The sequence below is a fragment of the Epargyreus clarus genome, unplaced genomic scaffold (genome assembly GCF_041222505.1).
Source record: "Epargyreus clarus isolate Ecla_fem2 unplaced genomic scaffold, WU_Ecla_fem_2.2 ptg000012l, whole genome shotgun sequence".
NCBI lineage: Eukaryota > Metazoa > Arthropoda > Insecta > Lepidoptera > Hesperiidae > Epargyreus > Epargyreus clarus.
Window position 1 is genome coordinate 8479244 of NW_027332220.1, and position 14660 is coordinate 8493903.

Sequence of the window (14660 nt, forward strand, 5' to 3'; positions counted from 1 at the left end):
ATATTCCACCGTTAAGGGGGTTAAATGGGGATTGAAAGTTAGTATGAAAGTCCGTGAGTTTTAAAGCAAACTGGATGAAAATTGGTATGTAGCTTTCTGATTTAAAGTAATAAAAATCTAATATAAGGGTTTTTCCAAAATCAACCCTAAAGGTGGTTAAATAGGGGTTGACAGCTTTTTTTTAAATTTTTCCATTTTGGAAGCCAGCACTATGAAAGTTAGCCATTGCTTTACTGGTTAGATATAATAGAACTTTAGTTCTACCGTTTTTGGAAAATCAACCCCTATGTGGGTAAAATAAGGGTTGTAAGTTTGTATGGAATTCCCTCAGTTTTGATGAAAACTCTATGAAAATCGGTATTTGGGTTTTCGATTAAAAATAACTAAATACCTATTTCACCATTTTTGGAAAATCAACCCTTAAGTTGGTAAAATAAGGGTTGACAGCTTATTTTAAAATTTGCCAATTTGAAAGCTAGCACTATGAAAGTTAGCCATTGCTCTACTGGTAAGATATAGTGGAAATTTAATTGTACCGTTTTTGGAAAATCAACCCTTATGTGGGTTAAATAAGGGTTGTAAGTTTGTATGAAAGTCTTCCAGTTTTGATGTAAATTGTATGAAAATCGGTATTTGGGTTTTCGATAGAAAATAATTAAACACTTATTTCATTGTTTTTGGAAAATCAACCCTTAAGTTGGTAAAATAGGGTTGACAGCTTATTTTAAAATTTTCCAATTTGAAAGCTAGAAATATGAAAGTTAGCCATTGCCCTACTGGTAAGATATAGTGGAACTTTAATTGTACCGTTTTTGGAAAATCAACCCTTATGTGGGTTAAATAAGGGTTGTAAGTTTGTATGAAAGTCCTCCAATTTTGATGTAAACTGTATGAAAATCGGTATTTGGGTTTCCGATAGAAAATAATTAAACACCTATTTCATTGTTTTTGGAAAATCAACCCTTAAGTTGGTAAAATAGGGTTGACAGCTTATTTTAAAATTTGCCAATTTGAAAGTCATCACTACGAAAGTTAGTCATTGATTTACTGATTAGATATAGTGGAACTCTAATTCTACCGTTTTTGGAAAATCAACCTTTATATGGGTTCAATAAGGGTTGTAAGTTTGTATGAAAGTCCCCCAGTTTTGATGTAAACTGTATGAAAATCGGTATTTGGGTTTTCGATAGAAAATAATTAAACACCTATTTCATCATTTTTGGAAAATCAACCCTTAAGTTGGTAAAATAAGGGTTGACAGCTTATTTTAAAAATTGCCAATTTGAAAGCCAGCACTACGAAAGTTAGTCATTGCCTTACTGGTTAGATATAGTGAAACTTTAATCCTACCGTCTTTGGAAAATCAACCCTAATGTGGGTTAAATAGGGGTTGAAAGTTTGTTGGGAAGTCCGCAGATTTTGAAACAAAGTCTATGAAAATTGGTATTCAGCTTTCTGATTTAAAAATAATAGAACACCTATTTTACCGTTTTTGGAAAATCAACCCTTAAGTTCGATTAATAGGGAATATAAATTTATTTTAAAATCCGTTAATTTGGAAACAAGGATTGTAAAAATAGCATTTAGCTTTCTGGTTCAAAATAATAGAGCTTCTTTAACACAGTTTATGGAAAATCTACCCTTAAGAAGGTAAAATGGGGTGGAAACTTCATTTAGAAGTCCGCGGCTTTTTAAGCAAAGTCTATGAAAATTGTTATTTGGCTTTCTGATTCAAAATACTAGGACACCTATTTCACAGTTTTTGGATAATCAACCCTTAAGATTGTTTAATAGGGGATGGAATTTTATTTTAAAATCCGTTTATTTGGAAACAAGGACGGTAATAATAGGATTTAGCTTTCTGGTACGGAATAATAGATCTTCTTTAACAACGTTTATGGAAAATCTACCCGTAAGAGGATAAAATAGGGGTAGAAACTCCGTTTAGGATTTCGTAGATTTTAGAGCAAATTCTATGTAATTTAGTATTCTGCTTTCTGATTGAAAATAATAGAACACCTATTTCACGGTTTTTGAAAAATTAACCCTTAAGGACGTTTAATAGGGGATGGAACTTTATTTTAAAAACCGTTTATTTGGAAGCAAGGACTGTAAACAATGGTAATTGACTTTCTGGTTGGGAATTATAGAACTTTTTAACACCATTTATGGAAAATCTACCCTTAAGAGGGTATAATAGGGGTAGAAACTTCGTTTAGAAGTCCGCAGATTTTGAAGCAAAGTCTATGAAAGTTTACCAATTTTCAAAGACTTTGCTTCAAAATCTATTTTGCTTTCTGGTTGTAAATAATATATCACTTATTTTTCCATTTTTGAAAATCAACCCTTAAGGTCGTTAAATAGGGGTTGGAACTTTATTTTATAATCCGTTAATTTGGAAGCAACCACTATGAAAAATTATCATTAGACTCAATAAAGCATCTGAGTCACTGTTTTTTTTAGATCAACCCTTAAGACGGCTATAAAAGGGTGTATGCATTATGCCTTTCTGTTTACACATCTATTTCAGCATTTTTAGCAACTCAACAATCAACCCCATTGGGTACTATTAGTAAAGAAAAGTTCTTTAAAAATTGTTATTGAAGTTACTTCCTTTGGCGTGTCTGAAAAAAAAAACATAGAAGAAAAAAGCAGAGAAGTTTAGTGTAGGGCGATATTCCACGGGCCGACGTAACATATATTTTTAACATGGGAATGTATTGCGTGTGCTGAAGTGCAGAACAGCGGTTTTTAAGGTTCCGTACCTAAAGGATAAAAACGGAACCCTATTACTAAGACTTCGCTGTCTGTCCGTCTGTCCGTGTGTCACAGGGCTCTATCTCTGGAACTGTTATAGATACACATTTTAAATTCTTACAGAGGATGCATAACTGTGGCCGCTATAACAAATAATAAAAATAAAAAAGTTGAATACAAAAAGGGGTCCCCATACAACACAAACTGCTATTCGATTTTTCCAACTAACTTTTGAACCGTTAAAGGTAGACATTTCAAATTTTCACAATGTGTGTACTTTTATGGCTGCTGCAATATTAAATACTAGAAACTTAAAAAATGAAAATTTTGGTTGTACGTCACCCTCCAGGTGCGGGTTTGACTTGCACTTGGCCAATTATTAGTAACGCGCAGACCCGCGGGCCACAAGGGAAAGTCGCGGGCCACACACCACCCGTGGGTGTCGGATTGCCGACCGTTGGTGTTGAATATTATCTTTCAGAAATTTGCTGATAAAGTATCTATTGATGCATATGTACATAGGAATGTTTTTGAATCTCTACTAAGGAGGTAATATGTATGTATCCGGGAATCTTTTAGGTTCGAAGTTAAAAACGTGAAATTTCAGATAACGTCTTTTCAGACAAATACACGACAACGTTGAAGGGGAGCAAATTTCATATATGATAATGCGTAAGTTTATTCAATTTAGCCTACATTTTGGTATACTGATTAGGTACATCGCAACTACTTTGGACACACTGCGTGCCAATATTTTGTCCTGCCGTGGGGTATGGTTGTGGTGGGTATGCGTGGATTAGTGATGGTGATGTGGTAGATACATAGACCTTGGATTAAAATTTTGGGCTAGAACAGGGCTACAGTATCCCCTGCCTGTCGTACGAGACTAAAGCGGGACTTCTGGAGTTGCGGGCGGCAAGAATGGGAGCTCTAACCGCCCAGCCAGAGACCCTGGAAAAAACCGCTGTATGTAAGGCCCCATATAACATGGACGGTTCCTATGGAATAGTGTAAATAATAATTATTGTATTTTAAAGAAAGTTTCATTACAGTCCACTAATTAGAGTTTTTGTGTATGTTTCTGAAGAAAACTTGACCAATTTAGGTACACAGTGACGAAAAAAAAGCTTTTATTAATTAAATATTAATGCTACTTTATCGTTAAAATTGTTAGGTACAATTTTACGATTACAGTTATTTGTATGTCATATAATATTGTTTTACGCGGGCGAAGCCGCGGGTTCTGCTAGTATGCATATAAAATTTGGTGAAAATCGGAAAAGCCGTTTCGGAGGAGTACAGTAACTAACATTGTGACACTAGAATTTTATATATAAGTATTATCTTATAAGGAAAAAACATTGTTTTGTGTTAGGTTGCAAATGACCAGGCTGCCCATTGTTCATGTAAGAGGGACAATGAGGTCAAATAATAATCACAAAAGGACCAATAAAAACATGACACATCCTTACCAGCTCAGCGACTTGTGACTTATAATGTAGCTAATATTATGATGATATCATTACACAAAAAATGTTTTCATCAAAAAAAAACAACAAGGTAATAAAGTAAAAAATATTTTAAAGTACAAAATGTTGGGTAAACAAGTTGTTTTTAAGTCGGCGCTTGAAAACTTTAAAATTTTAAAATATTTTGCAGATTTTAACTACATTCAGTCATATAAATCCACCCAAATATAACACATTTAAATCTTGTCAATGAGTTGAAACTTCGCTAAAAATCGTTGACCACACGTTAAAAATCTCCAATCTTCCAGAAATTAAATTGTGAAAATCAATGTCAACAATAGAAATACGTATAAATCATGGGGACGAGTATTATAAAATTCTGAATCACGCTATCGAAGTTTTCTCAACATTTCGTACACATACAAGCTCCAAACTGAGATTGTCGGAGCACGGCGAGTCCTCGGGTATGATCACCTAACCCGGCAGTAGATCTCCCTTTGTCAAACACCAATAAAAAGTAATGTTCTTTAAACGTCTGGGTCTAATTTGACCAAGGGGTTTAAAATCCCGATCAATCAAAATTTCAAATAAAAACCCAGTGAAATCTGTCCAACAGTTTGATTGCTACGATCTTAGACTACATAAAAACCTAGATCTTATTACAAAACTATAACGGGCGACTGTAACGAGCATAAAAAAACACCCTAGGATCCGAATAAACGAATTAAACGTAGTATCTAATAAAACAATCTTAACATTAAATAAAAAAATAACTCCTAATTAAACAATAAATTTATAAAGTACCCCTAAAAATGTATGCAAAATTTTAACAAAAACTACAAATCGCGTTGTAGATTCACACATAGCCGATTTCTAGAGTTCAAAGCACTCTAACATGCAATCCATAAATTACACAACTCGTGTGTACGGTCCATGAAGTTCAAGTTCTATGGCTTTATTCATAAAAGAAACAGTTAAATATACCGGTTCTATATCAAGTTAATGTGTTACGCGAAATCTTGTATCAGCATTCAGTATATGCGAGTCACATAAGGTGGTCGAATTGAGAACTTAACACGCGATCTTCGAAAGATGAAATTATTTTTAATTGTTTTATTTTTCATGCTTAGTCAACACAGTGCGGTGGTGGTATACGATGATAATGATGAAGGTATAGTGGATGTAGATGATAATGAATACGCCGTACCGATGTCGTGTGACCAGTACTGCAGCAACAGAAGAGAAAAGAGGTTTGAAGAACCTGTTAGAAGCAGGATCGTTGAAACAATGCTGCGAACTCCCATGTACGCTATGAATGACTCCGCTCCGGATATTTTCTCGATCCTGAAGGATCAATATACACTTCCTAAAGGTAAGTTTACGAAACCCATTAACACAATATTTGCACTGACAGTATTATGCTTTTAATCCAACGAAATATTTATAAGAACATACTACATACAATTCATAGAATATTTAGTGACTGAAAGGCAGACACTACAAGACTGCCTAAATCTCATTAGATGATGGCAATCTATTATGTTTTTAAAGAGCTTTTAAACCTTTACAAGTTCCCGGCCACTGTTTTCGAAGCAAGTAATAAAAATAATAATAGTCATGTGAAATAAACTTAATTACTTTTATCTCTTTATTAATCGATATATCTCATTCTCTTTGATTTACATGAGGATAATAAAAACACTCATTTGATTTTATTTGTACTCTATTTTGTATTCAAATCTTTAAAGCCTTAGAAGTTCTTGTATAGTACTGTACAATTTTAAATCTTTTTTTTTATAATATAGGAGCAGCAGGCGAGCATGCAGTCCACCTGATGGTAAGTGGCTACTGTCGCCCATGGACATCTGTAATCAACCCCCGATAGGATTAGATATTCCTACCTGAGGTCGGCCCCAGATGTGCCGCTACCCCTGAGGACTAAGCTGTAACGTCTCGAAAAAGTATGTCTCCCTTACCACACCCTTCAAAACGGAACACAGCAGCCCCTAACACTGCAGTTATTAGGCAGAAATAGGTGTGGCGGTGGTGCCGCCGGCGTCGAACCACAAATGGTTCTACTTCAAAACGTTTACACATGTTAATTCTTTATTGGCATTGAATATATATTATCCTACTTCTACAACAGGAGAATCATCGACTTCCATGATAATTAAATATGAAGTTATATATTTAAAAATATATATGTATATATATATATATATATATGGTTTAATATAGAAATCTCCTTGCATACTTTATATTATAATTAATGGTCTTTGTTTGTCGATATATTTACACCTTGAAAATCCAAAATGAGCCCATGTTAATAATGTATACAAGGTAAGTATGCCTCGAAAAAAAAACTACTGGTATTAATTGACACTTCAAGGGAAAGGTTACACGAAATATGGACTTGCAAAAAATTAAGACATGCTTATCAAATTTTAGCCAATATTTTTAATGACGCCGTAGTATAAATGATACGGCTAACATAGGTTCGTGATTAATATTCAATCCTTAATTTAAATCCTATTCCGTTACAAATCCTGACTACCTATAATATTATCTATAAATGCGAATATGAGTTTGTTTGTTTATTAGCTACACTTTCACGTCTTAACTATATTATGTAGGTCAAAATTTTATGACATCTGTCATGACAGATGTCATGAAATTTTGTACACACGTTGTCAGGGGGATCATCATCATGCCGATCGTCCCGAGGGATTAAATAAAACCTCTGACTGCGAACGTAGCCGCAGGTAATAGCCAGTATTCAACATTTTTGCCTACGTTAGATCTAGTTGACAAATTCCAATAGGCAATGTCGAAAGTCTTTGGCAGGCAAAACATTGTATATGATACGACCATCTTAGGCTCTTTAAAAGTATTTTCTTCAAAATGTTCCTTTCCCTTTTATTTGTTACATAACATTACTTCCCAGAAATTGTTCCTTATAAGCGACACTATCAGATAGTGGAATAATATAGAGCGTGTATTTTTTTTTCAAAATGAACTCGTTCGATACCCGGCTAAGGAAATTTTATCAATTTTATCAAAATCGGTCTCGTAACTCTTTTCAGCATTTTTCGCTAATCCTTATAGTTTCAGATTTAGCTATGAAGGCCTATTTAAAAAAATCACCGTGTATATCTTCATCTTATGCTCCTATATACACATATACAGAAACTATGAAAATAACGAAATTTATAACAAAAAAAAATCAACATTTCCGTCTAACAAAACCTCATGAATTATTTGTGTTGTACTCGTACCAATGATAATTTGAATGTAACAAAAAATAGTATGGTTTTTTTGCCGATTTTTTGCCCTACATTCATAAATCCAGTTATCAAGGACACGGTTCATATGACATAATTTGCATTACAATATTATATCAAATTACCTATACTAAAATAATCAAGATAAAATATTTTTTGTTTGTTTATAAACGGGTAACTCTGAAATTACTGATCGGAATTTCATAATTATTTTATTCGTCAGTAGGTTATTTTTATTTGTGAATTTTGTTTGAATAAAACATCCACTATTTATACGAACAAACCAAATAATAAGGAAAATTAAAGTACCAATATTACTACTAGTGTTAGGTTTCCGTATAGGAAAACCTATAATAGCAAATCAAATCAAAATTCTTTATTCAAAATAGGTTCATTACAGAGCAGTTTTTGAAAGACAATACAATTACCACCGCTTCACAAGGTGTTTCGTTATGGCGAAGAAGCGGCGAAAGAAACTCCATAACACATACATATTTAAAAAAAAAATGTTTCATACAATGGTTCTTAACCTAGTGGTACATGTGGGGCTACTTCAGACCACACCGTTTTATCGGTAAAATAATCACTCAGCCTATAGTACGCTTTTTTACATAGCGTTTGTTTAATGACAAATTTAAACTTTTTTCTGTGAGATTCAAGATGTGGTCAAGTATTTTACGATCTAGCCACTTCACAATCTATATTTACGTATTGACAATTTATTTCTATTTCTAGTATTATAATTATGGTGGCTACTATTTTATTTCAAACATCTCAGTGTGTTTTCTTACAAACATTATATTTATATAGTAATAGTCTAATGGTTTGAAACTCAGTGTTTCAATCGTACAGTCCATGTTCAGTCAGTGTCCGTGTACAGTGCAAGCATCTCTGATATTGCAAAGTAATGTGCGTATTAGTGATTAATTATTACTCGCTTAAACGGCAAAGGCATTGCGAGGAAACATGATATCTTAATGTGGAAATCTGTTAAGAATATTTGATTGAAGAGTTCATACTGTTACAAGACAATGCATCATCATCTTCACTAGTTCAAATCTTTATAGCGCTTTGTTACCAATAAGTTATAAAACGTATATCGTTTCGTTCCGTTTAGGACCTATAAAACGACCTAGTAGCACACCTTGAAAGACTTGTCCTATTTTCAGTGAAATGATAAAAGCTAAAGCGATGAGGAGATACATATCCAAAAGGTGGTAAAGGTGGTCCAGAAGGTTGAAGGTGGTAGATCCCTTTGTGGTTCGACTCCGGCGGTACCACCGCCACACCTATTTCTACCTAATAACAGCAGGTCAGGCGCTGCTGTGTTCCGGTTTGAAAGGTGTGGTAAGGGAAACAGACTTTTCCGAGGCGTTCCAGCTTAGTCCTCAGGGGTAGCGGCGCATTTGTGGCCGACCTCAGGTAGGAATATCTAATCCTATCTGGGGTGGACTGTATGCTCGTCTGCTACTCCTATATTATAAAAAAAATATACAAAAGCAATGGTGTATGTATATAGTATGTGTAAGTTCATGAGTGTAATTTATGGTAATAAATAAACCAAAATATCAAAACATAAATAGAGTACATACTATACGTTATTTACTTACTAATAGCAATAACATTCCCATAAATTATTACACACACTACTAAAATATATGGAGAATTCAATAAAAAAATGAATAGCCCAACCTAATATGTTGAGTGCGTAGATCCATTTGTCTAATTTGCTTTAGTCGAGTAGTTAAACTTATATTAGAGACGAAGGCCACGCTATTGTGATGACGCAACTGAATTTTAAGTACGGAAAAAGAAAAAAATATAACAGATGAAACTTTTAGATTGGCTGAATTTTGAAGAACTCTTCCTGCTTCGACTCCGGCACTACCGCCACACCCATTTCTGCCTAATATCAGCAGTGTTAACCGCTGCTGTGTTCTGGTTTGAAGGGTGTGGCAAGGAAGACAAATTTTTCCGAAGCGTTCCAGCTTGGTCCTCATGGGTAGCAGCGCATCTGTGGCCGACTTCTGGTAGGAATATCTGATCCTGCCTGAGGTTGATTACAGATGTCCATGAGCTGCAGTAGCCACTTACCATCTGGTGGATTACATGCTCGTCTGCTGCTCCTATATTATAAAAAATCACTAATCAATTATTTTATTTAAAATAAATTCTTCACGGAATTATTTTTGAAGATGAATAACTACACCCTTCGACTTCAAAATGTATTTTTATTAATATATATTTATTAAGAACAAAAATAAGTGAATACAATAATAATTATCTACAGTCCTTTTATAGAGAAATGTAGACAAACCACAAAGTCATTAATACATACTTCTATGACGCCCAATTTTGTTTTACACTACATACTCATCCATATAAATTTAATCAGAAATACATCTTCCAGGTTTCACAGGCCCCTTAAAAGAGTACGACTTCATAGTGGTAGGCGCCGGGTCAGCCGGGAGTGTTCTCGCGTCACGTCTCAGCAAGGGGAAGATGGCGTCTGTGCTCCTACTGGAAGCTGGTCAAGGAGAAAATGTATTCACCGAAGTCCCAATACTAGCGCCTCTGTTTCAGCGTACTGACTATGTGTGGCCGTATGAAATGGAATATCAACCAGGTGTCTGTATGGGTAAGCTACTTAAGAACAGACTTCATTTTTTTAATCCTAGTCCTGATGCTAAGCTGCTAACCAACAACCAACCAACAACAATACGGCCAGTAAAGTTATAAAGGTGGTAGAACCCATCTTAGTTAGGCCGGTAGTACACCTACTTATGCTCAATAACAGTATTAGTAGACTTTGCTTTGTTCTGCTTTAAAAGGAGATGTAATAATTGAGCAGTGACATTTATAGGACTCATTTCCACTTAGTACACAGGATATTAATGGAATAGCTGTGTTTGACCTCAGGTAAAACTCTATTCATATCTACGGTGGACATCGCACTTGAGAGCTGACCTGACTGCTGGCATGAAAACAAGTTGCAAGGGGAAGGGCGCATTTTCCTGACCCTCATAAGAAAAATAAATTCTATTTGATAATCAGATTCTACACTACTTTACAGGCATGGAAGGCGGTCGGTGTTTCTGGCCACGGGGCCGGGCGGTGGGCGGCTCGAGCGTCATAAACTACATGATATACACGAGGGGCATGCCCGCCGACTGGGATCGGATAGCAGCCGACGGTAACTACGGATGGTAAGCTTTCAATCTCGCTAATGGCGTTACGTCATGCTCTATTTCTAAAACGTCCAAATGTTGAGTATACAATTACAGAATAAACGCTTCACTTTGATTGAGTGTAAGGCGTAGTTCATAAGCTTACACGATGATTGAAAACGCCTTGGCATTAAAGCCTTGTCTTGTAGCTTAGGACGCTTTTCTTGTCGCGCGTGTTTATGTCCGCACGCGTCTAACGGTGTACTACACGCACACATGAATAACTAACTTAATGTAGTATTTTTATGACCAGTCTGCGTGTGCGTTTGAAACGATAGGACATAAGTGACTTGCGTGTGAGTCACACGTGCGTGCTGACTTAGACACGCGTGAAATGACAAGTGCTCTTAGCTACATAGCTTTACACTAGGATTCTTCAGTTATAGATGCCGTTAACACAAAAAAGTACACGAACAGACATAACAGGTATTATCATCGTTTCGATTTTCGCCTGGACGAGACTCAAACCTGTTCTTGTCTCCGATGTTCCGAAAATATTTTTCTCCAACCTCTTTAATTGTGTGCGTAGGTACATATCATTTCTCCAATTCGTTTATTTTTGTCTTCGCATAAACGTTCTTGGACGGGTTTTGTGGTATTAAAACATACATACATATTTTTGCTTAAGTAGTAAGTACGTATATATTTGTGATGACACACAATAGTTCATGTATTTATATTTTTATATCAACTCTGTACATACTCGTCAATTACTAAGTTAGGTTTAGATCAACGAGCGGAACGAGCAACGTTTATGGTAATAACAATGAATAAAAACATTATTGTCAATATGTATTGTCTATATATTGTCAACTACCTACTTGATATACAAGGGAAATCCCGTCGGTCATGGGATACCGCCGACGGATACTGGGTTTACAAGAGTTAAGAGCATTACGTCATGCCCTATTTCTGACTCACATCGGAAGTGGGCGGCACCATTACATACTATATTGCGGTTGTTGGAAAAACGATACCCTTCAGATAGCAACCGCTGAAAATCGCTTTCAAATAATTTAACGAACCCAATACGTAATAGTTTTTACTGAAAATTTTACTGGTATCCGAGTTTATTCTTGCTAAGAAACTCAGATTCTGCTAAAACTTCTGCAAATAATTTTTTGCTCGACAGCATTATTAGATGTTCTATTTTAGCCCCAAATTACCAATCTTTATCCGAAAATATCTGGCAACGTTGTCGTCAACTTCAGACACTAAGAAATATATAATGTGAATTTTTAAATAATAGTATGGCTAGATGTTCGAATTTAGTCCGTTTAAAAAAAATCCGACGCCGATTTTATCTTGGATAATCACCTTCTAACTCTAACGACTCTCACCTGCCTTCCCGTGTACATATCGCGATGAAACATACATTCAACAAATCTATATTGTATTACGAAAACAATGATATACAGTACACATGTACAATCGCGATACGTGGTGCGATCACTCTAAAAAAACGTAGGATACGGCGACCACAGCGTATTAATAGATACTTAGATATGTCGTTTCCTAACTAAAACACGTATGACAAGGCGACCCACTGTGTATTACTATAGAGATGTTTCGTATTCCCGAACTATCAATTACATGAAGTATATAGATTAACAAGAGTGACTTTTGTTTTAAGGTCTTACAGAGATGTTCTACCATACTACATGAAGTCCGAGCGAGCAAAACTCCGCGGCCTGGCGGAGTCGCCGTGGCACGGTCGCGATGGAGAACTCAACGTAGAGGATATACCTTTCAGGTAACGTAACTGATTTGGAAAGTAACTGATTTGGAAAAATTATAGCCTCATTCCTCATTCAAAAATTCTCGTTCTCGTCCTCATATTTTTACATCATTCAAATAGAGACTTACAATCTAACAACGATTATTAGATTTTCACAACATTGGAGCAAATCTATTTGAGATGATAATATATGATATGATTCTTCTCCACTTGATCAGTGGAAACATTGACGCAAAAGATATCCTATCTACTCGTAACATTTGTTAATACATTTCGAAAATGTTCAATTCCTGAACATAACATTGCAATTTGCGACTTAACTTTAGAGTTGAATTTACAATTTTTCGGACAGCCACCTTCACTTTATTATACTAATTTATTCACGGAAAACAAATATGTCTTTTTCAGATCAAAACTATCCAAATCATTTCTGGACGCAGCCAAAATGTTGGGACACAGAAGAGTTGATTACAACAGCCCCGACGCTTTCGGATTCAGTTTCATTCAAGCCACTATGTCCAACGGTCGGCGAGTCAGCAGCGCGAAAGCTTTCCTTCACAATATTAAAAAAAGAAAAAGTATACACATTTTACCTAACAGCAGAGTCACAAAAATACTAATAGAACCCTCTACGAAGACCGCTAGAGGCGTGGAATTCTACAGAAACGGTCGTAAGTACCAAATACTAGCAAACAAGGAAGTTATACTATCCGCCGGTCCAATCGAATCACCGCACCTATTAATGCTCTCTGGAATCGGCCCTAGGGAACATCTAACGTCTTTAGGCATACCAGTGATACATGATTTAAAAGTAGGCGAAACCCTTTACGATCACATTTCCTTCTCGGCTTTGACATTCACCATAAACAAAACGAGACTTACGTTAGTAGAAAGAAAAATTTCTACAGTCGAAAATGTGGTGCAGTATACTCAGTTTGGGGACGGCCCTATGTCGTCGATTGCGGGAGTCGAAACTATAGGGTACATTAAGACGAATGTGTCTGATGAAATCGGTGACTATCCCGACATTGAGCTGTTAGGCACATGTGCGTCATTAGCGTCTGATGATGGCAAAGTCGTGGCAAGAGGAAGCCGCATCGCCGACTGGCTGTACAACGATGTATTTAGACCCATCGAGAACATAGAAAGCTTTACAGTACTTCTGATGCTGCTACATCCTGAATCAAAAGGATACATGAGGCTAAGATCAACTAACCCGTTCGAACAGCCTATGTTGTACGGGAATTATTTGACGCATCCAAAAGACGTAGCTACAGTTATAGCTGCTATCAGGTACATTATCAAAATGGTCGACACGCCACCCTTCCGGCAACACGGCGCGAGAGTGTACGAGAAGAAATTTCCGAACTGCAAGAAGTTCGAATTCGGAAGCGACAGTTACTGGGAGTGCGCGATACGAACGGTGACAGCGACGCTGCACCACCAAATCGCGACTTGCAAAATGGGGCCGGCGTCTGACCCCACCGCAGTAGTGGACCCCGAGTTGCGAGTACACGGGGTCAACAATCTTAGGGTGGTCGACAGTAGTGTGATACCGAGGACAATAGCAGCGCATACCAACGCGCCCGCCATCATGATTGGAGAGAAGGGCGCCGATATGATCAAGCGAACATGGGGCTTGAATTAGCGTAATTTAATGAGTGAACTATTTTTATACAGGGACACAAGTACATATCAATTGTACAAAGCATGATTAGTCATCTGTCTGTCTGAATATTTGAATGTGAAATATGGTGAAATGTGTATTACAAATATTTTAAGTATTCGTTTTAAGTACATTGGATTAGATTGAGTACAAATAAAATAAGATATACACTTCGTATATTTATAGAATATAATGAAATATATGTGTTTGTAAAAAATGTTGAAAACTATTGTAAGTGTATTTTACATACTAATATATAGTATTATATATTATTATGTACCTATAATACGTTTATATAATATGTTTACATAAATAATATTTTAAGATTTTTCTGTGTGCATACATTCACGATGAATAATCCTTTTTATGATCATTATTATTAATAGAACGTCAGAAATTCAGAATCCCCAGATAACACTTATCAGTAAAGAGATACTAGGACAGCATTGAAACAATAAGATCAAAAAAGAATTGTTGCCTGTACATAAAAGTATACACTATTTATACTTCAATACCTACAAA

The 14660-nt window shown here is 35.8% G+C and overlaps 2 protein-coding genes across 2 annotated transcripts in view; one reads left to right on the plus strand and one right to left on the minus strand.

The window, feature by feature from the left end:
- The window catches only part of Flo2 (flotillin-2), a 398911-nt gene that overhangs the window by 383862 nt on the left and 389 nt on the right, over positions 1-14660 (minus strand). The gene's annotated exons all lie outside the window — the stretch shown is intronic.
- On the plus strand, positions 5188-14528 carry LOC140746310 (glucose dehydrogenase [FAD, quinone]-like). Its single transcript, XM_073078417.1, has 5 exons — positions 5188-5598; positions 9918-10145; positions 10581-10713; positions 12368-12487; positions 12881-14528. Exons 1-5 carry the CDS (start codon positions 5319-5321, stop codon positions 14118-14120), a joined length of 2001 nt encoding a protein of 666 aa, XP_072934518.1. The 5' UTR covers positions 5188-5318; the 3' UTR covers positions 14121-14528.